The sequence below is a fragment of the Trachypithecus francoisi genome, unplaced genomic scaffold (assembly GCF_009764315.1).
Source record: "Trachypithecus francoisi isolate TF-2019V2 unplaced genomic scaffold, Tfra_2.0 Contig01440, whole genome shotgun sequence".
Classification (NCBI taxonomy): Eukaryota; Metazoa; Chordata; class Mammalia; order Primates; family Cercopithecidae; genus Trachypithecus; species Trachypithecus francoisi.
In genome coordinates, this window is record NW_022681431.1 from 10,775,941 (window position 1) to 10,801,979 (window position 26,039).

General features: G+C 52.6%; 2 protein-coding genes across 2 annotated transcripts in view; one reads left to right on the forward strand and one right to left on the reverse strand.

Annotated features, from left to right (window-relative positions):
* The first annotated feature begins 2,625 nt into the window (after positions 1 to 2,625).
* On the forward strand, positions 2,626 to 18,011 carry R3HCC1 (R3H domain and coiled-coil containing 1). The gene is made up of 9 exons (XM_033232781.1): positions 2,626 to 2,653; positions 9,786 to 9,931; positions 10,283 to 10,410; positions 10,791 to 10,928; positions 11,961 to 12,564; positions 13,475 to 13,647; positions 15,086 to 15,156; positions 16,499 to 16,594; positions 17,705 to 18,011. Exons 1-9 carry the CDS (start codon positions 2,626 to 2,628, stop codon positions 17,833 to 17,835), a joined length of 1,515 nt encoding a protein of 504 aa, XP_033088672.1. The 3' UTR covers positions 17,836 to 18,011.
* An 888-nt stretch (positions 18,012 to 18,899) lies between these two features.
* Positions 18,900 to 26,039, reverse strand: part of LOXL2 (lysyl oxidase like 2) — a 99,858-nt gene continuing 92,718 nt past the window's right edge. Inside the window, exons 11-14 of the mRNA XM_033228749.1 lie at positions 24,984 to 25,099; positions 23,736 to 23,872; positions 20,540 to 20,651; positions 18,900 to 19,827 (exon numbers count right to left, since the gene is read on the reverse strand). Of these exons, the coding sequence (XP_033084640.1) occupies positions 19,748 to 19,827; positions 20,540 to 20,651; positions 23,736 to 23,872; positions 24,984 to 25,099 (445 nt within the window). The 3' untranslated portion in view covers positions 18,900 to 19,747. The remainder of the gene's footprint in view (positions 19,828 to 20,539; positions 20,652 to 23,735; positions 23,873 to 24,983; positions 25,100 to 26,039) is intronic.

Below are 26,039 nucleotides of genomic sequence, written 5' to 3' on the forward strand. Positions count from 1 at the left end.
ACTGGTGTCCATATAAGAAGAGGAAATTTGGGGGTCAGGCATGGTGGCTCACGCCTGTAATCTCAGCACTTTGGGAGGCCGAGGCAGGTGGATCACGAGGTCAGGAGATCGAGACCATCCTGGCTAACATGGTGAAAACCCATCTCTACTTAAAAAAAAAAAAAAATTAGCCAGGCGTGGTGGTGGGCACCTGTAGTCCTAGCTACTCAGGAGGCTGAGGCAGGAGAATCGCTTGAACCCAAGAGGTAGAGGTTGCAGTGAGCCGAGATCGTGCCACTGCACTCCAGCCTTGCCGACAGCAAGACTCTGTCTCAAAAAAAAAAATAATAATAATAATAATTTGCTGGACATGGTGCATACCTATAATCGCAGCTACTCAGGAGGCTGAGGCACGAGAACTGCTTGAGCCCGGGAGGCGGAGCTTGCAGTGAGCTGAGACTGCGCCATTGCACTTTGGCTTGGGAGACAGAGCAAGACTCTGTCTCAAAAAAAAAAAAGAAGAAGAAGAAGAGGAAAATTGGACACAGAGAGACATCAGGGGTGCACGGTGCACAGAAGGACCACCACGTGAAGAGGCAGCAAGTGGTCAGCCATCTGCCAGCCAAGGAGAGAGGCCTCAGAGGAAACCCAACCCTGCTGACATCTTGATCATGGATTTCTAGTCTCTAGAACACTGCGAAAATATATTTCTGTTGTTTAAGCCATCCAGCCTGTGCTACTTTGGTATGGCAGCCCTGGCAAGCTAATTCACCAGGGTAGTATTTGTTTGAGCAGAGGGTTCCACAGCTAATAACTGTTGGAAATCACTGGAATGGAGCACGAGCTTTGGGATGTTCACCTCGGTTGGAAGCACAGTATTGCTGTTTAGTAGCACATTAATATTGGGCCATTTACTGAATGCTGGGACCCAATTTTTATGTCTGTAAACTGGGGTAATAACACCTACTTTGAGGAATTTCTATGGGGATTGTATGGGGTAATGGATGTAAAGTGCCAGGTGCACAGTAGAAGCCCAATTAATGAGGATACTGACCCCAGCCCTCCCCAGGACCTGGGCTGGGTGGATACTGCTCTAGTGACTTCAGTGACGCCATGTCCTGCCCAATGGGACTGCGCTGGGGAGGGCTGGAAATCAGTGCACTTTGCAATTAAGGGAGAGTCATTTTAAAAAATGTTTGCTTAGTTAATAAATTTTCAAAATTTTGCCAAATTTGCAAGTAGTGCTACTTTGAATGATTTGGGAAGAATAAAAAATAAGTATATCCTATAGCTTATGAAAATTGCATGCCTCTCTCTCTCTCTATATATATATTTGTTTGTTTGTTTTTGTTTTTGTTTTTTTGAGACGGAGTCTCACTCTATCGCCCAGGCTGGAGTGCAGTGGCGCGATCTCAGCTCACTGCAAGCTCTGCCTCCTGGGTTCATGCCATTCTCCTGCCTCAGCCTCCCAAGTAGCTGGGACTACTGGCGCCTGCCACCACGCCTGGCTAATTTTTTGTATTTTTAGTAGAGATGGGGTTTCACCGTGTTAGCCAGGATGGTCTCAATCTCCTGACCTCACAATCTGCCCGACTTGGCCTCCTTAAGTGCTGGGATTACAGGCGTGAGCCACCACGCCTGGTCTCGCATGCCTATATTATACATGCACTACAGAGATATACATTTGGATACATACATTACAGACAATTTTATGTGAAAAGAGCAGGAGTCTAAAGAGGAAACAACTGATAATCATAGCACTCAGAGACAACCACTGCCCACATTTCAGTATATTTTCCTTCACTGTCTTTTCTATTGCCTTTTGTTGTTGTTGTTTTCTTTCTTGAAAGAGAGTCTGGCTCTGTCACCCAGACTGGAGTGCAGTGGCTCAAGCTCAGCTCACTGCAGCCTCCGCCTCCCGGGTCAAGCAATTCTCCTGCCTCAGCCTCTGAGTAGCTGGGATTACACATGCCTACCATAACGCCTGGTTAATTTTTGTATTCTTAGTAAACACGGGGTTTCACCATGTTGGCCAGGCTGATCTTGAACTCCTGGCCTCAAGTTATCCGCCTGCCTCTGACTCCCAAAGTTCTGGGATTACAGGTGTGAGACACTGTGCCCAGCCTCTGTTGCCTTTTGTTGAGTAAGTGAGATCAATTTTGTGTCTTTTTTTTTTTCATAATCTTTGAACTTTTAAACATAGGTACTTCTTATGCTGTTACAAAGTCTTAATATCCATTTTTAGTATCTATTTTTCCTCCATCCCCTTGGACCCCAGTGGGGCCACAGACAGGGTCTGATGTGAGGTTGGCTTTTGAGCTAGGGAAAATAAGTCTGGATTTTTTTTTCAAATTATTTTATTTTATTTTACTTTTTGAGACTGAGTCTCACTCTGTCACCCAGGCTGGAGGGCAGTGGCGTGATCTCGGCTCACTGCAACCTCTGCCTCCTGGGTTCAAGCAATTCTCTTGCCTCAACTTCCCAAGTAGCTGGGATTACAGGCACCCACAAATATGCCCGGTTAATTTGTATTTTTAGTAGAGACAGGGTTTCACTGCTTTGGCCAGGCTACTCTCAAACTCCTGACCTCAGGTAACCTCCCTGCCTCAGCCTCCCAAAGTGTTGAGATTACAGGCATGAGCCACCATGCCGGGCCATAAATCTGCATTGGGAGGTAGTGTCCAAATTTCTGCAAAGTCATTTCATTGTAAGGAGACCTTCACAGGAGACCCCTTCACCCCATCTGGGTTCCCATGACTCTGGCCCTTTAAGAAGAGGCTAGAACTCTGGAGAGGTTGAGGTCTCCTTGGAACTGGGGGGCAATAAAAGTGTCAGAGATTTGGGGAGTGTGGTGAGGACTCTCCTGGCTGGGGTGGCACACACAGAGGCTAATCAGGTAGAGCGGGAACCAGGGAAGATGACTCATTCCCCTCTCCCACCAGCCCCTGCACCTCCGCACCCTCCCCTCTCTCCCACTTTCCCTCTCTAGTTCTGGCTCCTTCTCCACCATCTCTGCCTTTCTCTGCCCTTTAATCACTCCCACTGCCTTGGCTCCAGAATGCTCTTCACTTCTGAAAGCAGCTCTGACTTGTAAGAGTTTCTTAGTTGATTTTTGGCCGGGCGCGGTGGCTCAAGCCTGTAATCCCAGCACTTTGGGAGGCCGAGACGGGCAGATCACCAGGTCAGGAGATCGAGACCATCCTGGCTAACACGGTGAAACCCGGTCTCTACTAAAAAAAATATACAAAAAATTAGCCAGGCGAGGTGGTGGGAGCCTGTAGTCCTAGCTACTCGGGATGCTGAGGCAGGAGAATGGTGTGAACCCGGGAGGCGGAGCTTGCAGTGAGCTGAGATCCGGCCACTGCACTTCAGCCTGGGCGACACAGCAAGACTCCGTCTCAAAAAAAAAAAAAAAAGATTTCTTAGTTGATTTTCTTGGATTTTTTAGGTTAAAAAAGAAAAAATCAAAGGTCAAGTGCAGTGTCTCATGTCTGTAATCCCAGCACTTTGGGAGGTTGAGGCAGGAGGATGGCTTGAGCCAGGAGTTCAAGACCAGCCTGGGCAACACAGTGAGACCCCCCATCTCTACAAAAAAATACACAAATTAGTCGGGTGTGCTGGCGTGCATCTGTAGTTCCAGGTACCAGAGGCAGGAGGATGGCTTGAGCCAGGAGTTCAAGACCAGCCTGGGCAACACAGTGAGACCCCCCATCTCTACAAAAAAATACACAAATTAGTCGGGTGTGCTGGCGTGCATCTGTAGTTCCAGGTACCAGAGGCAGGAGGATGGCTTGAGCCCAGGAGTCCAGGTTACAGTGAGCTATGATCATGTCACTACATTCCAGGCTGGGTGACAGAGGGAGACTTTGTCTCAAAAACAAACAAACAAACCTATGAACACAAAAACCCACCAAAACCACAAATATTCTGCAAACAGTGAGAAGCTGATCTCCTCAAATGTCTGAACTTTCCAGTTTTTACGACAATTTGCTTTTGTTAGTACCGCTTTAAAAAAAAGGTAAACACTAGAGGCATGGGTACAAAGCCTTGACTTGTCCTGAAGTGAATGTGGTCCCTCTGTGATTCTCTATTTAGCCCTGTGTGGTGTTTTGATCACTCTGTTTGGATCCTTAAATGAATTTGCATCGAGTTGTTCTAAGTGTGAGTTGGGTAAACAACATATAATAATGTTTCGCTTTTTTTTTTTTTTTTTTTTTTTTGAGACGGAGTCTCGCTCTGCCGCCCAGGCTGGAGTACTGTGGCCAGATCTCAGCTCACTGCAAGCTCCGCCTCCCGGGTTCACGCCATTCTCCTGCCTCAGCCTCCCGAGTAGCTGGGACTACAGGCGCTCGCCACCTCGCCCGGCTAATTTTTTTGTATTTTTTAGTAGAGACGGGGTTTCACCGTGTTAGCCAGGATGGTCTCGATCTCCTGACCTCGTGATCCGCCCGTCTCGGCCTCCCAAAGTGCTGGGATTACAGGCTTGAGCCACCGCGCCCGGCCTGTTTCGCTTTTTGAACCTGTTTTTTTTTTGAGACGGAGTCTCTCTCTCCAGGGTGGAGTGTGCAGTGGTGCAATCTCGGCTCACTACAAACTCCGTCTCTTGGATTCAAGTGATTCTCATGCCTTAATCTCCCCAGTAGCTGGGATTACAGAAGTGCACGACCACACCCGGGGTTTTGCCATGTTGGCCAGGTTGGTCTCAAACTCCTGACCTCAAGTGATCCGCCCACCTTGGCCTCCCAAAGTGCTGGGTTACAGGCACGAGCTACCACGCCCAGCCTATTTTCAATCTATTTTAATGTTTGTAATATAATTGAATTATCCCACTTCTGGTTTGCTTGAAACACTTTGGTGTTACTTCTATCACTGATTTTTTTTTTTTTTTTTTTTCTGGCTTCCTCTCCCTCCCCAGTTATATTTTTCTATATGGGCAGTGTTTCTTTCTTAACCAACTTCCCTAACTTCTGGCAATTATTTGGAAAACATAGCATTTACTGACTTTGCCACAGTTATATGCCTCTGCTCCCACCCCCGACACTTTGGAATGTACTCCGGGGTTCCTGTCCCAATTTATGGCGATATCTTTTGTTATTACATTCTATAGCCCTCCTTTCAAGATTTATAATATTTGTATACAATTTTGTTGCTCTGATTATTTACGTTAATTGAATGTTTGAAGTAAATGACTTAGCACAAGGCATCTTCTCCCAGGACAGCCCAGCTTGTGAGTCATTTATCTGAATTCATCTCTTGGTTGTCGGGACCATGTCTTCCAGTGGCTTTCCAGGAAGGACCATGAATGTCAAAGCATAACTCAGAAATATTTCGTTAGCTGGGTAACTAGTTCATAAGCACACCAAGGAGACAGACATTAGGTTCTTACCAAGGGACAAAGACCTAAACGAACAAACAAACAAACCAATGGGAGGACTGATAAAGAAGAAAAAGGTGCCAGCCTAGACAGGGTGATTTTTCTAATGATTAGCTGGAGGTTATCAAAGAGGCTAGCCTGGGCGATCTATTCTGGAAGAGACTGAAGAGGTCACTAGAGAGAGAAAAAAAAAGTCAGTTATCTGTGGATTTTGCAAGACGTCTTTTGAGTTAAGCTGTGCAGTACACGTGGCAGGCTGTCCCTACACGGCGTCTACCAGTATGGCCTGGCATCTCCACCTGACAGGCCAGCATCACTCCATTTCTCTTGGCAGAATGTGACTGCAGGTTTGAGAATATCTTTCTGTTACCATCACAGTTTACAGAGTTTTCCAGTCTTAACATTTTCCATTTAAAATTCTACAGATATTGTTCCATTGTTTTCCAGCAGATGAGTTGCTAGGAAAATCTGTCAGCCACTTAATTTTTTTCTTTTGAATTTTGCCTAAATCAAAATTCATTTTTTTAATCCTCAGAGAAAATATTTTGACCGTAATCTGGATCAACCTTTTATTTATATATTTATTTTCTAGAACACCATTTTAATCTGTAGATTCACATTTTCTTTTGTTTTAATAAAATATTGTTGCATTTACATTGTGTGTGTGTGTGTCTGTGTGAGAGACAGGGTCTCACTCTGTCACCTAGGCTGGAGTACAGTGGCACAACTACAGCTCACTGCAGCCTCAACCTCCCAGGCAAAAATGATCCTCCCACCTCAGCCTCCAAAGTAGCTGGGACTACAGGCATGTGCTACCATGCCTAGCGAATTATTATTGTTATTATTATTTTTTTGAGACGGAGTCTCACTCTTGTCGCCCAGGCTCGAGTACAGTGGCGTGATGATCTCGGCTCACTGCAAGCTCCGCCTCCTGGGTTCACACCATTCTCCTGCCTCAGCCTCCTGAGTAGCTGCGACTACAGGCACCCACCACCACGCCCTGCTAATTTTTTTGTATTTTTAGTAGAGACAGGGTTTCACCATGTTAGCCAGGATCATCTTGATCTCCTGACCCTGTGATTCGCCGTTTGCAACCCTATGTGCCCTGGATTCAATCCTTTCATAATCTTTCAATTATACTTCCAGTTTTGGGTGAAATTCTATAGCTCACACCCAGCCTGCTTCTCCCACTGATAGGGTACATCTAATTTATTTAACCCCTGACTTTGGTACCTGGCTATTGGCCACAGGATTAAGACAATCCTAGGCTGGGCGCGGTGGCTCATGCCTGTAATCCCAGCACTTTGGGAGGCTGAGGTGGGCAGATCACCTGAGGCCAGGAGTTCGAGACCAACCTGGCCAACATAGCGAAACCCTGTCTCTATTAAAAATACAAAATTGGCCGGGCGCGGTGGCTCAAGCCTGTAATCCCAGCACTTTGGGAGGCCGAGACGGGCGGATCACGAGGTCAGGAGATCGAGACCATCCTGGCTAACACGGTGAAACCCCGTCTCTACTAAAAAATACAAAAAACTAGCTGGGCGGGGTGGCGGGCGCCTGTAGTCCCAGCTGCTTGAGAGGCTGCGGCAGGAGAATGGCGTGAACCCGGGAGGCAGAGCTTGCAGTGAGCTGAGATCCGGCCACTGTACTCCAGCCTGGGTGACAGAGCTAGACTCCGTCTCAAAAAAAAAAAAAAAAAAAAATACAAAATTTAGCTGGACATGGTTGCACAGGCCTGTAGTCCCAGCTACTCGGGAGGCTGAGGCAGGAGAATTGCTTGAACCCAGGAGGGTGTAGTGAGCTGAGACTGTGCCACTGCACTCCAGCCTGGGTGACAGAGTGAGACTGCCTCAAAAAAAAAAAAAAAAAGACAATTTTAATGACATGCTAAAGTTGGAGAGTCTTCACCTTGCGGTGTTGAAAAGCAGGGGGTTGACAGGCTAGATCTGGGTTTGAGTTCCAACTCTCTGGGTCTCCTTTGGCTAAACCTCGGTTTATCCCCATACCATATGGTAACAATTTTCATCTGAGAGGGCTGCTACAAAGATTAAAGTGCAATTTGTATGGCAAGCTTTATGTCAATAAGTAGCAACTATCTTGATTTTTGTAAGCCTTTACTCCATATCACCGATTTGTTTTCAGCATTGTTGACTCTAGCTTTGCTGATTTGATGATGAACATGATTACCTCTTTCACGTCTTTCCGTAGCTCTGACAGTTCCCTTTCATCTCAATTCATAGCTTACTCATTGAACATGGAAATCAGGCTTTGACCTCCTTGAGAGTGTGAAGCAGTTATTAACTGGAAATTTCTTGTTTTCTCAAGAGAGTCTTCCAAAATATTCTTATCCTATGTCTGTTCCTTGCTCTGGTTTCTTCCTTTTCTTTCTTTTCTTCCTTCCTTCCTTCCTTCCTTCCTTCCTTCCTTCCTCCTTCCTTCCTTCCTTCCTTCCTTCCTTCCTTCCGTCCCTCCCTCCCTCCCTCCCTCCCTCCTTCCTTTTCTTCTTTCTTTCTTTCTTCTTTCTTTCTTTTTTTCTTTCTTTCTTTCTTTCTTTCTTTCTTTCTTTTTTCTTTCTTTCTTTCTTTCTTCTTTCTTTCTTTCTTTCTTTCTTTCTTTCTTCTTTCAAAATTCTGCCCATCATTTGTGCTGCTTTTGTTGCATTTATTCACCTTTGAATGGGGACCATTCTACCTTACCTGCTGTTTGCCCCCAAAGGTGTGGGTAGCTGTGCTTTGACTCCCTTCCCTGTTTATCTAGGAATCTCTAGATAACCTCCACCCATGATGGAGACCTGGACACTGAAACCTTTTTTCCTGTTTAACCTCTGAGTTGCCTAAAGAGGGTTTGGTAGAAACTAGAAACTAGCTTCCTGGACAGCCTTCCCCGGGAGCTTGTTCCTACTGAGTCTCTTTCTGAATTTGTTGAACACCTCAATAGCATGACCCAGCTCTAAAGAGCTGGGGACATAGCTTGCTTCCTGGGTTTTGGGTTTGTTCCTCCATTTCGGGGAGATGTTGCCACTTTGTCGAAAAAGCTGGGCCTCTGTTTTCAGAGAAAACATGTGGTGCTAAGTGGACTTGCCTGTCAGCCTCACACTGCTCAGTCCAGGGAACCTGGGCAGACAAAACAATACCACGGTGTGGCCTGCTCCCACTTCCGTTAAGCCAGCATGGAGTGTGGGTAGGGCTGGTGGAACCAGAACCCAAACGGGTGGCCCCTGCTCATCCGTTTTCCCCAGGAGTTGAATGCCCTCCAGTCTAGGGACGGGGGACCTGTCAGATCTCCTGAATCTTCTCTCGCAACCATGCTCAGAAAGGAAATTCATGATTCAGCTCCCTGAGTTCTGTCTGCACTTCAGTTTTTTCTTTATTCTAGGCCCTTTTTTATTCTTCTTGCTGGGTATCTGGAAAAATAGGTTTTGTAAATATAATATAATTCCACTGTCATTTTTAGAAATGCTTTGGAAAAATGTGAGACAGCAAAATGCATCTAATTCTTTCTCCATTTCTCCATCCCCAAGCCGCTTCTCCCAGTCAGCTTTCTGAGGGACAGCCCTCCCTCCCCCATCCTGCCTGTACCTTATGTCAGAGCCCACTCAGACTGCCCCACCCCGACCAAAACCTAGGTCTTAAGTGCCCTTAGGTTAGTGCTTCCAGATTCAGAGTGACCAAGGGATTGCATTTTAATTACTTTCAGGGAACAGAACAATTTCAACCCTGGTCTCCTAGATTATAACCATCTATCCCACAGGCTGTCTGATGGCAAGAATTTTAAGCCCCATTTAAGGTGGACGCTGGAGTTATTTCTGGATGGAGCAGAGTAGCACAAGTTGCTGAGCTGCAAATCACTGTGATAGTGACTGGACAACCCAGTAACCCACAAGGCTAGCATGCCTTGTCAGTGCCACTGTGGTGTGAATTAGACTTTTTTACAGGTTACATCAATGTGGGAGAAGGACGGGCAATGATGGGCAAGAGTGCTGAAATATCTGATGCTCAGAAACTTCCTTCCTCTTTATTCCTCTGTTAGGTCCCTGGGGAGGCGAACAATGAATGGGAAACTAGCACCGCCGCTAGCTAGCATATAGCACTATTAGGTTGGTGCAAAAGTAATTGCAGTTTTTTACTTAATGACAAAACCACAATTACTTTTGCATCAACCTAATAGTAGCTGAACAAAAGTGTTGGTTGAACTTAATTGATCCTGGAAGACTGTGCCAACATTGAGGAAAAAAAAAAAAAGAGCCCATCTTGGAATCAGACCCATCTTTGCTCAAAGTAAGACTCTGGAATGTACTATCTGTGCAACTTGGGGCAAGTTATTTCACCTTTCTGGGTCTCGGTTTTGCCACGAATGTGAAAGCTAGTCGTGTCCCTCTGGGAGAAGAGGTTCGTGTTAGTGGCAGGTGCGCCCCCTCCCAATAGGTGACAAGAACACGCCCTCTCCCGTTCCTGCGTTACCTCCCCCAGGCCGCGCGATGGCGCTGCGTCTCCGCAGCGGCTCGGGCCTCTCTGGGGCGCTCAGGCGCGCTGGCCCCTGGGGACGCCGAGGGCTGTTGCGACGCGCAGAGAGGCCGTGGTGAGTGCGGCGGCACTGGGGGGTGATCGTCGCGGCCCCTGGGTTCCCGGGTGGGAAGGAGCAGCTGGGCTGTGCGGAGCAGGCCCTCGTGAGCCCCGGGAAGGAGCGCAGCGCAGGGTGTGGAGCCACCCTCAGCATCCGACCGCAGGCGGGGACGAGAGCCTTGGGCAGCGGCCGGGAGACCCCTCCCCTGACCGCTGACTTGCCGGGGATCCCTGGCATCACTTCCCCGCCGCCGAGACTTGGATGGACCAGAGGGTTTCTAAGGCCCTTTCGGTGCCGGCGTTGCGGGGTCGCTGGTGATCCCGGGGTCTGTGCTCTGATCCCCGGCCCTGCCCGTCTCTCTTACAGGCTCTCCCACCTGCCACCCTGGCCCTTCTCTGCTTGGACGGTGTCTTCCTCTCCTCAGCTGAGAATGACTTCGTCCACCGGATCCAGGAGGAACTGGACCGCTTTCTGCTGCAGAAGCAGCTGTCAAAGTAGGCTTGTGGGAGGGGCGAGGGTGCCCCCTTGCTGGGAAGGGCAGTGTTCCCGAGCCGCCTGTGTGCCCTACCCCAGGTGGTGCCTGGCAGCTGTCTCTGACCTTGGCCTTTAGTATTCATAACGCCAGCTGCCTCTTCCAGCTGCATCTTTGTAATTCTGAGCATCACCCCGAGACTGAAGGGTCCCCGCACAGGGATGCGGAATGGACCTGTGGGTCCCTGCGATCACCTCTGTCTATGCTCAGATCCTTTGCAGTCCACCTGGGACCCAGGGGGCGGAAGGGAGGCCAGTGTTAATCCGCAGTTAAGCTGGGAGTGGACCTGGTAGGGGTCAGGCCCTGGACACCTGCTCAGCATTTCTTCCCCTCCCTCTCCAGGGTTCTTCTTTTCCCCCCACTCTCCAGTCGCCTCCGGTACCTGATCCATAGAACAGCAGAGAATTTTGATCTCTTGAGCAGCTTCTCCGTTGGGGAGGGCTGGAAGAGGAGGACGGTCATCTGTCACCAGGACATCAGGTGTGTAGCCTCCCACCTTGGAGTGCCTGCAGCAGTGGTGTGTGGGCAGCCAGCCAGCTGGTCAGCCTTTGGAAGGGCAGGGCTGGGTGGAACCAGGGCTGGGAACCCCGGGCTGCTGCCATTCCTAGCCGCAGCCGCTTAACCAGGGCTGCCTTTCCATCAACAGTGGAGCAGATATGCAGTTTGTGGAATTCACTTGGCAAAATCAGCTATGTGGTTGGGCCAAAAGAGAGAGAGATCTGTTTAAGTAGTGGCTGTGGTGGGGGGTCTCCCTAGCATTCCTCTCAGCTTGTGCCCCACAGAGACCAGAAAAGCCCCTGCTGGGCTTGGGTCCCCTCTGTTCCCATGTGCATCTCACAGTGAGCATCTTACTTTAATGACTGTGATCCTAGTGTTTGAAGTGACATGTTTTTCTGATAGCATAATTCTTTTTTTGTTTGTTTGTTTGTTTTTTTGAGACAGAGTCTGGCTCTGTGGCCCAGGCTGGAGCGCAGTGGCCGGATCTCAGCTCACTGCAAGCTCCGCCTCCCGGGTTCACGCCATTCTCCTGCCTCAGCCTCCCCAGTAGCTGGGACTACAGGCTCCCGCCACCTCGCCCTGCTAGTTTTTTGTATTTTTTTTAGTAGAGACGGGGTTTCACCGTGTTAGCCAGGATGATCTCGATCTCTTGACCTCGTGATCCACCCGTCTCGGCCTCCCAATGTGCTAGGATCACAGGCTTGAGCCACCGCGCCTGGCCCTGATAGCATAATTCTTAAATGCAAAAGCTTACCTCCCCTGGTGTGTAATTGAAGATGGACTAATCTGTAATTTCGATCACAGCACTAGAGGGCGAGCTGGCTGCTCTGGGCTTGTTCAAAAGTGGCAGCCTCCACTGTGATGCCTTCCTAAGGGATTTTCTAGGGTCATTTTGGCTGTGGTTTTCGCCTAATGCTGACCTGAATGTCACTCCTGAATGACAAGTGGCTCTAGTAAATCATTTTCCTTTGGGCCCCTATACACTCTGATTACCTCCTCCCATTCCTGCTCCAGGGTACCCAGTTCAGATGGCCTCTCTGGCCCCTGCCGCCATCCTGCCTCCTACCCCAGCAAGTACCACGGTCCTCGGCCCACCTCCAACCAAGGAGCAGCTGCAGTTCCCCGAGGTGGCCGGGCTGGCCGGTGGTATCGTGGACGCAAGCCAGACCAGCCTTTGTATGTGCCCCGGGTGCTGCGCAGGCAGGGAGAATGGGGGCTGACCTCTACCTCGGGGCTCAAGGGAGAGGCCCCAGCTGGCAGGGACCCAGAAGAGCCTGGAGATGTTGGTGCTGGAGACCCCAACTCTGATCAGGGACTCCCTGTGCTGATGACTCAGGGAACAGAGGACCTAAAGAGCCCAGGACAAAGGTGTGAGAATGAGCCACTGCCGGACCCTGTTGGCCCTGAGCCCCCAGGGCCTGAGAGTCAGTCAGGGAAGGGAGACAGGGTGGAGACGGCCACACAGTTTGGGTCCACCCTGCAGCTAGACCTGGAAGAGGGGAAGGAGAGTCTGCTGGAGAAGAGGCTAGTGGCAGAGGAGGAAGAGGACGAAGAGGAGGTGGAAGAGGACGGCCCCAGCAGCTGCTTGGAAGACGATTACACTGAGCTGCTGCAGGAGGTGATGAGGGTCTTGAGCCCAGAAAGGGAGGGCGGAGGTGAGGTGGGTGTGGCCGTGGGTAGATGGGGACCAAGGGTTATGGCGTGGAGAGCAGGGGATGTGCAAGGGGAGGCAGGGCTGGGTGTTGGGTGACAGGGATTCCTTAGGGAACACAGGAGAGGAGGTGTGGATTTGGGTCCCAGCCCAGCCATGGAGGAGCTGCTTGACCCTGGGCAAGTTATTTTGTGTTGCTGAGTCTCAGTTTCCTCATCTGAAACTAAAACCAGATAACACAACCTTCACTAGGTCACGGACTCTGTGTACAAGTACATCGTCATGTGTTATGGATGCCAGTCATGGAAATTACTCTTTAGCCTGAAGTTTTATCTTACAAATCTTGTTTCCTGGGGGACCGTGTGACTTCCCCTGAGACTGGCTGTGGGTTCGGTTGGGAGGGTGGCATCTTTTATGGCTATTTGATACATGAAGAATGCAGACCACAGACCTGCCAAATATCACATCGCTAGCAGGGGAAGGAAGGGTCTTGGACTTGCCCAGCCCTGCCTCTTACTGACTTTGCAACTTTGGGAAAAATTACTTAACTCTTGGGCCTTCAGTTTCCCTATCTGTAAAGCAGCTTTCTAGAATATAGTTTTCAGGATTCTGTGGAACATTATGTGTGTAATTGCCAGTCACTTAGTGGGGACTCCATAGAAGTAAATGCCCTCCCGTAAAACCCACTCCATACAAGTAAATGCCCTCCCGTAAAACTCACGCTTCTTGACCTTCCAGCCCAGGCTGCCTGCTGCTGCCCTTCCCAGACTTTTGCTATGTGGGCCCCTTCTCCCCACAGAGCTCTCAGCGCACGGGCTAGTAGTTTGGAGCTCTGCGTGTCCAAGCTCCCCTCGCTAAAGGGTCCGATCTCTCCTAGATCACAGACAACCTGACGAAGAAGGAGATTCAGATAGAGAAGATCCACTTGGACACGTCCTCCTTTGTAGAGGAACTGCCTGGAGAGAAGGACCTTGCCCACGTGGTAGAGATCTATGACTTTGAACCAGCTCTCAAGACAGAGGACCTGCTGGCAACGTTTTCTGAGTTCCAGTGAGTGGTGGCTGGGGAGGTGCTGCCTTCAGAGAGAAGCTAGGACACACTTTGTAGCTGGGGGTGCTTGCCTGCCCCACCCCCAGTGCCTAATGCTTCAGCAAGAGAGACAGAAAGTGGGTGTGTTGCCTGGGTTCTGTTTTCCTGGGCAGTTCACCCTGCCAGCCATCCTTGGGGAAAGAGAGCACTGATTTGTTGTTTGTAGACACACCCTGGAGGCCCTAGACCTGGGCTAGCCCCTCTGCCTGGCCACATGCCTGCCAGGACCCCACGCACCCTCCCTCAGTCTTGAGGGACATGACAGCCCCCTCTCTTCCCCTTGCCCACCTCCCAGCGGCTGCTCAGTGGGTCTCCAGCAGGCTACACGCCAGCTCCATGTGGGAACTGTTTCTGGAGTGCACTGAGCAGCCTGCTGGGGCAGAGTGGAGGTCGGGATGGTGGCCAGAGTCTGCGTTGAGAGACACGACTTCCCTCCTCCTCAGCTTCCCCACATGCCTTTAGATCGACCCTCCTGTCTTTCCTTCTTTTTTCTTTTCCTTTTTATTCTCATTTTGCCTTCTCCCCTTCCCCTTCTTTGTTCCTGCTCAGGCTTTCTTTCTCTTCTTTTTTTTGAGACAGGATCTTGCTCTTTTGCCCTGGCGGGAGTGCAGTGGTGCGATCACAGCTTGCTGCAGCCTCAACCTCCTGGGCTCAAGTGATCCTCCCACCTTGGCCTCCCAAGTAGCTGGGACTACAGGCATGCACCACCGTGCCCAGCTCTGCCTAGGCTTTTGGAAACCCCTTTCTGCATGGCCCTCGTTAACCCTGCTTCCTAAAGCCTTCTTCCCCTGTGCTCTGCCCCTGAGCAGGAGGAGAGCCAAAGGGGTGGCTAGGGGCAACATGTTCTACTCTTGTATTCTCTACCTTGATGGTGCAGCCAGGCTGGGGCCCCTGTGCCTTCCTCAGCCCGGGCCACACTGCCTTAGGTCTCTCACAGGCTGCAGGGTAGGTGGCACCTTCCTGAGCAATAGGAAGAAAGCCAACAGGAGCATGGTGGCCCTGCTGGTTTGAGCTCCTGTTCCCCTCCCCCGCCACAGAAACCCTTTCTTCCCCAGCCTCAGACCCTGTGGCCTTGGCCTGGCTGAGACAAGCCTGTGAGGAGTCTCTTCCTCCTTGGCGTCATGCCATATGAGCTCTTTGAGTCCTGGCTTCTTTAGTTCTAGAAACTGGTGACCTGCCTGACATATTGACAGGAGTGACATTTGTCTTTCTGAAGCCAACCATACGGGCTTCAGAGGAAGTTTGCTGCAAATGGTTGTCTCCGTCCCCGAGGGGATGGGACCTTGCGTCGGGCTCGTGGCGTCTGTGGGCTGGAGGCGAGGGGGCGTGGCTGCAGGATTCCAAGAGGAGTTTGACCGCTTGCTTCCCTGTATGTGCTGTCTCCTCTCTCCCCGCACAGAGAGAAGGGGTTCAGGATTCAGTGGGTGGATGATACTCATGCACTCGGCATCTTTCCCTGTCTGGCCTCAGGTAAGGCACCCCCGATGGGCCTGGCCCTTACTCGGATCCCCACTGAGAGGGAGGACTCTTGGTTCCCTGGGTGGAGGCCACCATCTCCTGGGCGCAGGCTCAGCTGAGCCAGTGGGCTCTTGGGGTTCTGTTTCCAGCCTAAAACCCAGGGGGAGCCGAGCAGTCTCTGGCCCATAGTAATGCGCCATAATGAAGAAGACTTTCCTAGTGTTAGTGCTTTCAATGAAAAGGCATCAGATTCAGGTGACCTTTGCTGAGGAAGGTCACGGGCCAAGCCCAACGGAGGAAAGTGCTGCTTTCACGGCCAAAAGCATTCGAATTCTGGCGATTTCATATGGTTCAAGTAGACACATTCTTACTCAATTTTCACTTCGGCCTCAAGATATAGGTCAGGTTACCTCCATTGTACAGCTTGGGAGACTTAAGGATCCCAGAATGTCAGGGGTACACTCCAAGTTACACAGCCTCTCAGTGCCACAGCTGGGGACGCCACGCTGCCTCCTCATGACTCCAGTGCTCCCGTCCCTCTCAGCCACTTGCCTGCATTGCCTTGCCACACCACGTTTGGTGTATACCACGTTTGGTATACACCACGCCCCCTTCGCTGGGCTTCCTAGAAACAGCCTTCTGAACTCCTGAGCTAGGGGCTGGGAGCACCATTGCTGATGGGGTCCAGTCCTCAGGAGGGAGGGGCAGCATTTAGGGAGGGAACAGGGCAGGGTGGGGTCTCAAACCCCAGAAAGGGAGATTGTAGAAAGAAAGGCAGGGAGGGAGGCCAAGAGGCTGCCATGTGCTGTGACTGGAATGAGCTCTGGCTGGGGTTGGCCATGGCATTCTGGTCTCCACAGACTATGGCAGGAGCAGGTTCCCTGGGTTCAGTTTCCTCTTCTGTAGAACCTGAAGCCTGTCCCAGCTCTGCTCTGCCATACTCTGTAAATAGCCGGGGTGCTGCAATGGCAGGTGTGACTCAGGACAGTGAACACATGTTCCCGGGAGGGTCCTGAGTGGTGAAAGGGGGAGAGGCTGTGTTTAGCCTGGGGGCTTTGGAAACTGGGAGCCCGCCTCTTCTGATGTCAGAATCACAGCCTCACCAGTGCTCTCCCTGACCAGCCTGGGGTGGGAGTGTCCTCTGAGCGCAGGGGTCCCTGTGCAGGCCTGTGGGGCTCTGGGGGACGAGGCAAGCAGGCGGCAGTCGTCTCTTGCCCATCCAGGGTGGCGTTGGAGCAGCCCTGCCCTGAGCTTCAAACAGGTGCACAACACGGCTGCTTGCGTTCGGGGTGGTAGGTGTGCCGCGGGATCCTGAGGAGGAGGGAGTGGCTCCACACCTGCTTTCTCTCCACAGCTGCTGAAGCTCTGACCCGGGAGTTCTCGGTGCTCAAGATCCGGCCCCTCACGCAGGGAACCAAGCAGTCAAAGCTCAAAGCCTTGCAGAGGCCAAGTAAGGAAAGCGGATGTCCGTGGATAGGGAGGCTATGTGTGCATGTGTGCATGTGTGTGTGCGTGCATGTGTGAGCGTGTGTATGTGCGTGTGTGTCTGGTTTGGGCAGGGTCTTCCCCTCTGTTCATTCTTCCCTCTTGACTTCTCTGCTCTTTGGGAGCCCTGGGCTGCAGTACCCAGTAGGGCTGGGTTTCCCTCCCCAGCAGGCCTGGGGGGGGGTCTAGGGCAGGGGTCTCTCTTGGGGAGTGGCATCGGCCAGCTGCTGTGCAGGGAGGCCCTCCTGCTCACACCCTCTTCTGGGCACCGCTCAGGGAAAAGCTTGCTCTTTCTTCTGGAGGGCCCTGGAAACCGTATCCCACAGGTCCGGGAAGGGCCTGGGCTTTGGAGTCCACTGCAGGACCCCTAAATGGCTCTGTCAGTGACTTCAGTCGGCCTCAGTGACACTGAGGAAGTCCCTCAGTGTGTGAGTTGGTTTCTTCTTCTGTAAAATAAGCAGACTCTTCAGTCTGGAGGATTGAATGAGAGCCTGGCATACCTGCCTGGAGCCCTGAGGGCACACAGAAGGTACCAGATAACCGTTAGCGCCTCCCTTTCCCCTTTCCCCTCCAGAAACCATGGTGGGAGATTTTAGATACGAGTTTTCCATGACTTCAAACTAGCAACTAGTAAAATGGGCCTGCACGAGGCCTGCCGAGGCCGGCTGTGCTCTCATTGGTGGTTACGTGGCCCAAACTGTCCAAGGTTTCTTGGAACAGTAAATATCCTGTCCGTAGCTCAGGATATTTGTGAGCTCTGGGTGTTCCATCCTGACTTGATAACGCTCCCAAAGGGAGGTGTGCAGGATGAACTCCTCAGCCCCCTCACTGTAGAGACGGAGAAACAAGGGCATGGAGAGGCAACAGGTTTGGGTCAGCATCCCCCGGGGGGCCAGGATCCCTAAGTGGGCCCCCTCGCATGAGCATCTGGCCACACCACAGGTACAGGTGGGCCCAGGCCTCACACATGTCACATGAGAGGCTGGCTCCGATGGCCTCGATGGCTGCTGTGTTGCTAGGGGAGAGGCAGCCACGGCCTTGTGTTCAGGTCCCCACCGTGGGGCTTTCCTTCTAGAACTCCTGCGTCTGGTGAAGGAGAGGCCGCAGACAAATGTGACCGTGGCCCGGAGGCTGGTGGCCCGGGCCCTGGGACTCCAACACAAAAAGAAAGAGCGGCCTGCTGTCCGGGGTCCGCTGCCGCCCTGAGGCTTGGAGACCCAGCCGGCCTGGATCTGCGCCCTGATGTAGCTGGTGCCCCAACACCATAAGCCTTCACAGATGCCAGAGCAGCCCCGCGCCACCCTCAAGCTTCACCATGGGGTGTGGTGGGCTTTAGTTTAGTCTCAGAAATGGAGAAATAAAAACTCACATTGTTCTAATGCGATCGCTTTGAAATGTGGTCTGTGGGGGACGCTAGGGGGTGCTGTTCCACCTAGCAGTGCAGGCCTGTGGCTGCTGAAGGAAGGTCACTTGAGCTTGGCTGGGAGGAACCCCGCTAGGCCTGCAGGGCCTCTGTGCACAGCCTGCCCAGTGTTGGGAGCTGGGTTGCACCTGCTGTGTAGCACCTGCCCACACTCCTTTGGCAGTTCAGGTATCCAGCCTGCTGGCCTGTGCTGTGGGACAGTTCTGGGACCCCTGGGCTGGTCCTGGTGTTACCTGTCAGTGCCGGTTCTTGCAGAAATAAATGTGAACAAAGGCAAGAGGTGAGATCTGAATGTGCGCCAATGCCCTCATCGATTGTGGTTTGGGTGGAGTTGGTTAAGGTGGTCCTACCTACCCAACAGCATGGGCCCTAGCATGCTGTTGACACAGGGGGAGCCCCTGTGTCTGGGTGCGTGGCTGGTTTGGGCCGGCCACCCCATCGCCACTGGGAATGGCTGGGAGCCCCTGTCCTGTGAAAGGATGCCCTCTTGCTTTGAGAAGCTGCCTGGTGGCTGTTTAAATCTAGACTTCCCGTCTGACCCTAGCACAACTGCTACGCCTCCTGACAAGTTTCAGTAAAAACCACAGGAGTTCAAGAAAGGTTATGACCCCTGTTCGCTGCTTTTTGTGATCTTCTTAGACTGCTTCTCCCAGAGGGCAGGAGCTGCCCCTTTTGGCGTCTATTGAAGGAGGCTCCTAGCGGCCACACTGGGCTGGAGGGGATCTGGGGACCCATGTCCACAGAAGGAAAACCATGAATGTATCTGAAGTTCTGCTTCCGGCCACTGAACACAGGAAGTCTGCTGCTCAGGGCCCAGGTGCTGTGGGTCAAAGGAAACACAGACACGTTTCATAAATCTTTTATTCCCAGTTTCAAGTATGTGTAAGTGTCTGTGATGACACATGGTGCTCAGCGAGCGCCCTGTCACCCAGGACCCTGGTTATAGCACCGTTCAATCAAAAACCCACAGAATTGGAACAATAGGAAGATGAGTCACTTACACAGGTGGGTTGGTTTTTCCTTAGATTTGTACTTCCAAAGGCCCAGATGTCCAGTATTAAATGCCAATAAACTTGTGTCTCAAAAGTCTGTGAAAATATAATAATAGTATCCTGAAAAACAAGGTCGGGGGGTGTGGAGAGAGAAGCACCAAGTCTGAGCTCACTGAATCAGAAAACACGTGGCACCATTATCTATGTGACTATAATAGACTAGAAGGTTTCAATGGAAGAGAGGTCTAGATATTCAAGTTTGCTGAAAACAACCTAAGAGGAGGAGAAACAGGATTCGGCCTGACCCTCTCTGGGGGCTGATGAGCCCACGTTTGTCCACGTGTCACTGGAGAAGAGCACTGTGTCTGTGGCGAGCTCGGTGGCTTGAATGGGGCAAGCTGATGACAACCTGTCTGTGAGCCTCGTCCCGGTCAAGGTTGGCTCTTGGTGCTGCTCCAGCAGCTCTGTGGACAAACCCCAGCCCCCAAGGCCTTCTCAGGCCCCAAGGGTCAGGCAGCAGCCCCTGGTGAATGACGGGAGGGTCCCCTTCCTCCTGAGCTTGGACACGGCTGCAGGGGTCTGGACGGGGTGGGGGCCGGGCTGGGTGAGGGCGCGGCGGCGTTCATTCAGACTCAGTTGTTGGGGGAAGTCCCACGGAAGATGTGATGTGGCCTGAAGACAGGAGATGACCACGCAGACTTCTTTACTGCGGGGAGAGCTGGTTGTTTAAGAGCCCGCTGAAGTGCTCAAACTTTTTTTCCGTCTCTTCGCTGAAGGAACCACCTGAAGAGTAAGAATCGGGGGGAGAGAGTGGGCAGATGAGGTGCCCAGGCCTTGCCTGACCCTGAGCTGGGTGAGTGGGCCTCAGGGGCTCTGCCGGGGCCACCTCTGTGTGCCCTCACAAGGACAGGTGCCAGGCGCTGGCCATCTCTAGGGCTGGGCACATGGCAGGTGCTCTGTCAAAGTTGAGTGAACGAGTGAATAAATATAGTGCCTTTAATTTTAACATTTTGCCAAGAGTGAGGCCCATGACTTTTCCTGCAGAGGAAAAAGCTCTGCCTTCCCTCTTGTTCCCCAAGTCCTATCATCCAAGGAAAAAAGTGTCTTTATTGGACACTAGAAATAACCATAGTTTGCTAGCTTCCAGCTCTTGACAGAAAAACCTGATAGGCAGAGCCCACAGATTGCTGATGCCCACATTTTTGAGGTCACATGCATAATGAGCCAGCGGCCTTGGCTCCAACCCTTAAATAGCCTTGGGATCTGTGCTGGGCCGGCCCAGTCCTGTACCACCTTCTCTCCATGGCCGGAGCTGGCTGTAAAAACTCAGTCTCCATCCAGGCCTGTGTGTCTGTGGCTTCCGTCTGAATGTGGAAATGTGATGCTGGCTGCATTCCCCGAGCTCTTTACCCAAATTAGGAAGCTGCCTCTGGGTCCTTGAGAAAGTAGGGCAGCTCCCACCTGCTTCCTGGAGCGGGGGCGGCCTGGACCTTACCTATGTGGCAGTTGTACATCCAGATGCGGTGGCCGTCATAGCGGCTCCTGCACTTCATGATGTTGTTGGAGTAATCAGATTCTGCAACCTCGAAGTTGGGGTTAATAACAACCTGGGGAGAAGCAGGGCAGAGGAGGCTGCTGGTTCCCTCTGCGGCCACCTCCACCCAGGCCCGGGGCTCTGCGAGACCAGCGACCTCAGGGAAGGGGAGCGTGGCAGGTGTCGGGACCCAAGAAGGGAGTCTGTGGGTCCCAACAAAGTCCTTGGGGTGGGGCAGTGATGAGTCAGGGAGCACAGGGAGCATGACCCGGAGGAGGGAGACCCTGGCCTCTGTCCATGGCAGTGTAACACACACCCCTCTACCCAAGGTGGGCCTTCGGAAGGGGGTCACCCCCTCCTGGGAGTTCTGGGGGAGGCAGGAGTTGGGGTCTGGGGAGGTCCCAGAGGAAGATGCTGAAGAGAAGCAGAAGGGTATGGGGAGGACCTGGCAGTGTGGGAAGCGGGAAGAGGGCTGCCTGGGCACTGGAGATGGGACACTCGTCACAGCCATGTGACTGTGGACATGTCCCTTCCTCTCTCTGTGAAGTGATGGGTGGGACCTGGGGATCTGTGTCCCTGCCTGTTCTGCTGGGCCAGGGCCTGGCTCTGGGGCTGCTGGAGAAGCCGCATCCTCTCCCTGACCTTCCACCCCTGCCTCTGCATCCCCCCAGCTGCAGGGACTTCGCCCAGAACAGCAGGAATAGGAAGGACATATTCTGAGAGGGTGTCTGTGAGGGGACAGAAAAGGGGAGGTTCGCGGTGAAGACCCAAGGAGAAAAGAGAAAGGGAGGGGGAGGGAGAAGAGACAACAGCGGTGAACAGAGGGGCAGAGCACGCAGATGACAGGCCCTCCCTCGAGGGTCCTGCCACATTTGGAAGGGCTGCGACTCATAGCGTGGGGGCGGGTACAGGCTGCTCATTCAGGAACACTCTCTAAATTTGGGGCCCCAGAAGGGCCTGGACATGACCCTTTAACAGGCCCCTGGGCTTGCCCAAAGAGGTGCTGAGGGAAGCCAAGGCCAGCCTGGCAGCCAGCCCTGTGTTGGCTCGGTGGGGCTGTTCTGGGGGCCTGCACCTGGCCCAGCTGGGGCCCTGTCCCTTTAGCTAAGAAGGCACATGCCCCGCTCCGGAGTGGCTTGCATTTTCTCTCCCACCCAGCCATTCTAGCTGCCCCCTCGTCCCTGGCCCACACATGGCATGGGGCAAACACAGCTCCCCATGCCAAGGCCTCCAGCTGTGCAGGCCCAGGCAGCTCCTCGGCGGCCCAGGCGTCTTCACAGTGCAGCCATGAAGCCGGCTGAATGCAGCAAGGGCTTGTGTTGGGGGCATGAGAGCCAGTGTGACGTGTGGGGTGGAGGTGGGGCTGAAAATCTGTGTCCCCCACTGTCTCACCCCATTCAACTGCTGCAGGCTGAAGTCTCACGAGGGCCTGTGGGAAGTGGCTGTAGGTTTCTGTACGTCTATGAATCTAGGAAATGATGAGGAAGCGGATAAAGCAGGGGCCACCAGGAGCCAGGAGGCCCCTTCAGCCCTGCCTCTGAGCTCTGCACAGGCCCCTCTGCGTGGAAGGCCACTTCCTTCTTGCCCAGCTCCCTCCTCCCATCCTTCACAGCACCACTGATGTCTGAAATGAAGGCCAGCACTTGTGTCCCGTGAATCCCCAGGTCGGCGCTTGTAGCGCCTCAAGTTCCATGTCTATCTTAAGGGGAATGTTCTTTTTGATTAATCGGAGGTATTGACATGCCCTTAATGAGTCCATTTGCTAATTGTATCATTTAGGAGTTGAGAACACAAAATCAAGAGTTGATATGTCTGGGGTTGTGTGGCCGTGAAAGGAGGGTAATGATGATGCCCCTTCCTTGGGAGATTAAATGAAAGAATGGGTTCCCCAGGCTTAGGCAATTCATAGTGGTTATTAAGTGGATGGCACTGGCCAGAATACAGGGAGATACACACTCACCCGGCAAAATGATAGCAAACCTCAAACAGAAACCACCAGGCACTGTATACGTGCACATGGCCACGGCTATTCATCTTTTAAAATAAATAACTCTCTGGTTAGACCTCTCCAAGTCTGTGGTTCTGGGCTTGTGGGTGGAAAAGTGCTTGGCTGTCTGCTTTCCAGCCTCTGAAACTGCCCAGGAATCCTCTGAAAGCCCCTCTGTGGTGACTTCTCTGAAGGTGCCGTTTCTTCAGAGGGCTGTCTGTAGGTGGGGACTGTGGGCCAGGCCCTGGGCTGGCTGAATGCCCCCTCAGGAAAGCTTTCAAGGTGGAATGACACATTTCTGGTCATCCACTTTGCTAGCCAACAGGGCAAGCTAGGAAACGAGATGGGTTGGGACGTAGGAGACAGTGAGAGGGTGAGATAAAGCTTCTGCAGGCAGACGTGTACCCGTGCACCGGCAGAGAGATATTAGGGACACAATGCCTCTTGTCTCCCCCTGTTAGAGCCCTGGCCAGAACGTGCCGCTGTTTTCAGGAAGGAGGGAAGCCAAGGCCCCTGGTTCCTCCTCAGGGCTGGCCTTCCGCCCAGGCAGAGTATGTGGGAACAAACCCCGGCAACCCCTCTGACAAAGAAGCCACCTGGCCAGGCTGCCTCTCATGTTCCATATTTTATTCTTATAGATTTGCTTTGTCTTGAGAATGGCCCCTTCTGCAGATCCTCCTCTATGAGGCAGATATTTCTGGAAGAGCTAAATCATAGACACTCGCGAGCAACTGGCTCTTTATGAGTTTGTTTTCAGTCTTGACAGCACAGACCAAGGCAGGCTAGGGCCATAGGAGAAACAGGGATGGTGGAGAGAAGAGCTCCACAGGAGACAAGAGGTGTGGGTTGCCTGAGCATCGATGTGAATAAACTGGCCGGAGGAACAAATCTAGCCTGCTGATGAGTTTTGATTGGCATGCACCAGGTGTTAACTAAATGAAATGTGAATGTCTCTGGCGTCTCTGGTCCTGTGCACCGTCTAATTCTCAGGCCCCCATGCCTGACATTGTTGGGTTAACTGATGGACTGTGATGGCCTCTGGGGGTAGCACCTTGCCCTTTAGACAGCCTGACTTCCATGCCCCTGTGTGGACACCAGTGGGAAGGAGCCTGTGGAGGTGGCCTCCCCTCCTCCCCCCGGAGGGCTGGAGCCCCTTCCTGCCCACCTCACCTGGAACAGGTAGTCTCCAGGGGGCACGTCAGTGATGTCAATCCACTGGCAGTCGATATCATGGCGGTACATGTCCCAGCAGCCCATGGTGATACCCTGATCGCCGAAGTTGGCGCACTCGTAATTCTTCTGGATATCTGCAGGTGGGGCAGAGGGGAGCTCATCACCAGGGAACCATGACCCCACTGCCGTGCTCTCTTCCCGCTCCCAAGGCCGCCACCACTGCTTCATCTGGGCTCAGCATCCCACCCCTGTGTGGGCTGCTCATCTGTTCTCATTTCAATAGAACCCCCCAATCAATTCCCTACCCACATCCTGCCTCTTCCCTCAGGCCAGGCTCAAGGTCCCCTTCCTCCATGAAGCCCTCCCTGACTACTCTGATCCACCCTGGCCTTTCTGTGACATCCTCAGCCTGGGGATAACTGCATGTGTGTGCACCGGGGAAATCTCTGGTGCCTGTGGTTTAGCATAACACGCGGGTCATACTGTCTGTCTCCTCTAGAGGATCAGTAGTTAGAGTGTAGGCCCATGTCTCTCTGACACTTACATGTTATCTGCACATGGTAAGAGGTCAAAACCTGTCTGCTGTGTGATTTCATGGCAAGTCAGTGGCGGGCCGCTTCAATGAAGAACAAATTAAACACACATTTATGAAGAAGCTGCCATGCCTGGACACTGCTGTAAACAGTGGGTCTAGCAAGAAAAACTGACATGTCTCCCCATGAAGAGCCCCCGGAGCTGCAGGTGCACTAACGGGTGATCACAGGGCAAGTGTAGTGACCTACTAGAAGTGTGAGCAGAGTGCCACTCCTGCCTGGGGGCACGATTTAGAGGGGGCATTTGAGTTAGAATTGAAGGGTGAGAGCCTGGTGTGGTAGGGACACTTGGCATTGGGATACCAGAAAAAGGTTGGTGGCAGCCAGAGTGGGAGGGGCATTGAGATCAGGGTCTGGGCCGCTGAGCCCAGATGGAGCAGGGTCCTGAGGTCTGGATCTTGTCCAGGAGGCCCTGTGGACCGACCAGTGCCTGTCAGCACGGCTCTGGGGAACCCGGGTGCCCCTGGAACCAGGTCATGCCCATGCCCCCAGCACCTCACTATAGCTAAGGAAGGTCCAGGTGGGGAAAGGTGGCAGTGGTCAGAGTGACACAGGGTCGGTGCCAGGCCTGGGCTCCATTCAGGTGATCGTGGAGACAGGGACATTCGAGTCCCTCTGAGGCCCCCCATCCCCCCACTCCGCCCACAGATACCTCCTTCACATTCTGTGTCCTCCAAGCAGAAGCTGGCCTTGTGGCCCTCTGCCACCTTGGTGCCGTTGAGGTTCAGCAGGTCGTAGTGGGTGAACACCTCCATGCTGTGGTAGTGCCTGGAGGGAGAGAGAGACGGCCTGGAGGTCAGTTTCTGGAGCAACTGCTGCTTGCAAGCAGAGGCCTGGCTGGCGATTTGCCTCTGGAGACCAGAGGGGGCCGGGTGGGGAGAGGAGTGGATAAGAGGCCTGAGGAAAGGAAAGCCGGTGCTTCAGAGGCAGCCTCAGGGCTCTGAAGTCAGACCACTGCTCACCTTGCTAAGCCTCCGTCCTCTCCTCCGCTGAACGGGAATGACCGTTGTAATGCATGGGGTGCTGTGGGTACTGGGGAGGTAGCAATTAGCTGGCACTGCATATGATAAGCACAGAACTCCAGCTATTGTTTTTAATAAGCGTGCACCTGGCTCTCACAGCCCCTTCCTGTTTGATGCACTTTCTTTGGGGTAATTTTAAAAACCCACATTTTGATGTCTTTTGAAATGGAATAGGGTAGGGAGAAAAACCAAAGGGGAAGAGGCATGATTAAGGGGGAGAAGCAGAAAGAACAGGAGCAGTAAGGAATAGAACATGTGGACGCGCAGGTGCCCCAAGGTCGCGCCCGTGCTCCAGACCTGGTCAGGAAGGGCCTGCAGCTTCGCCTCCAGCCCTGGGAGGTGAGCAGCCAGTCTGTGCTCCTCGCATAGTGCAAATAAAGCAGGGAGGAGCAGAAAGACAGCTGGGAGGCCCTCTGGGAAGGAGTCATTGACTCATCCTCGGGGCACACACCAGCGCAAAGGGAGGCACGTCCCTGGGGGTTCTGGGAGTTCTGCAGGAGAGCTTGTGCAAGCAGGCTGCAAATCCCTTGCCGCTGGTTTACATAACGACGCTCCCTCTCTTCCCTTGGGAGGAACTGAGAACAGATGCAGAGTCTTGGAACACATGTGCTTGGTTTAGAATAGCCCTTGGTTCAGAATAAACAAGGGAAACGGGGCTGGGGCTGTCGCCTGTTGCTGCGGGGCCT

Excerpts from the sequence above, each read along its gene's own strand:
- R3HCC1 (XM_033232781.1), top strand. The coding sequence starts at position 2,626 with ATGCCGGGCCATAAATCTGCATTGGGAG. Across the intron at positions 10,929-11,960 it reads ATCTGTCACCAGGACATCAG|GGTACCCAGTTCAGATGGCC; the intron begins GTGTGTAGCCTC and ends TTCCTGCTCCAG. Across the intron at positions 13,648-15,085 it reads GCAACGTTTTCTGAGTTCCA|AGAGAAGGGGTTCAGGATTC; the intron begins GTGAGTGGTGGC and ends CTCCCCGCACAG.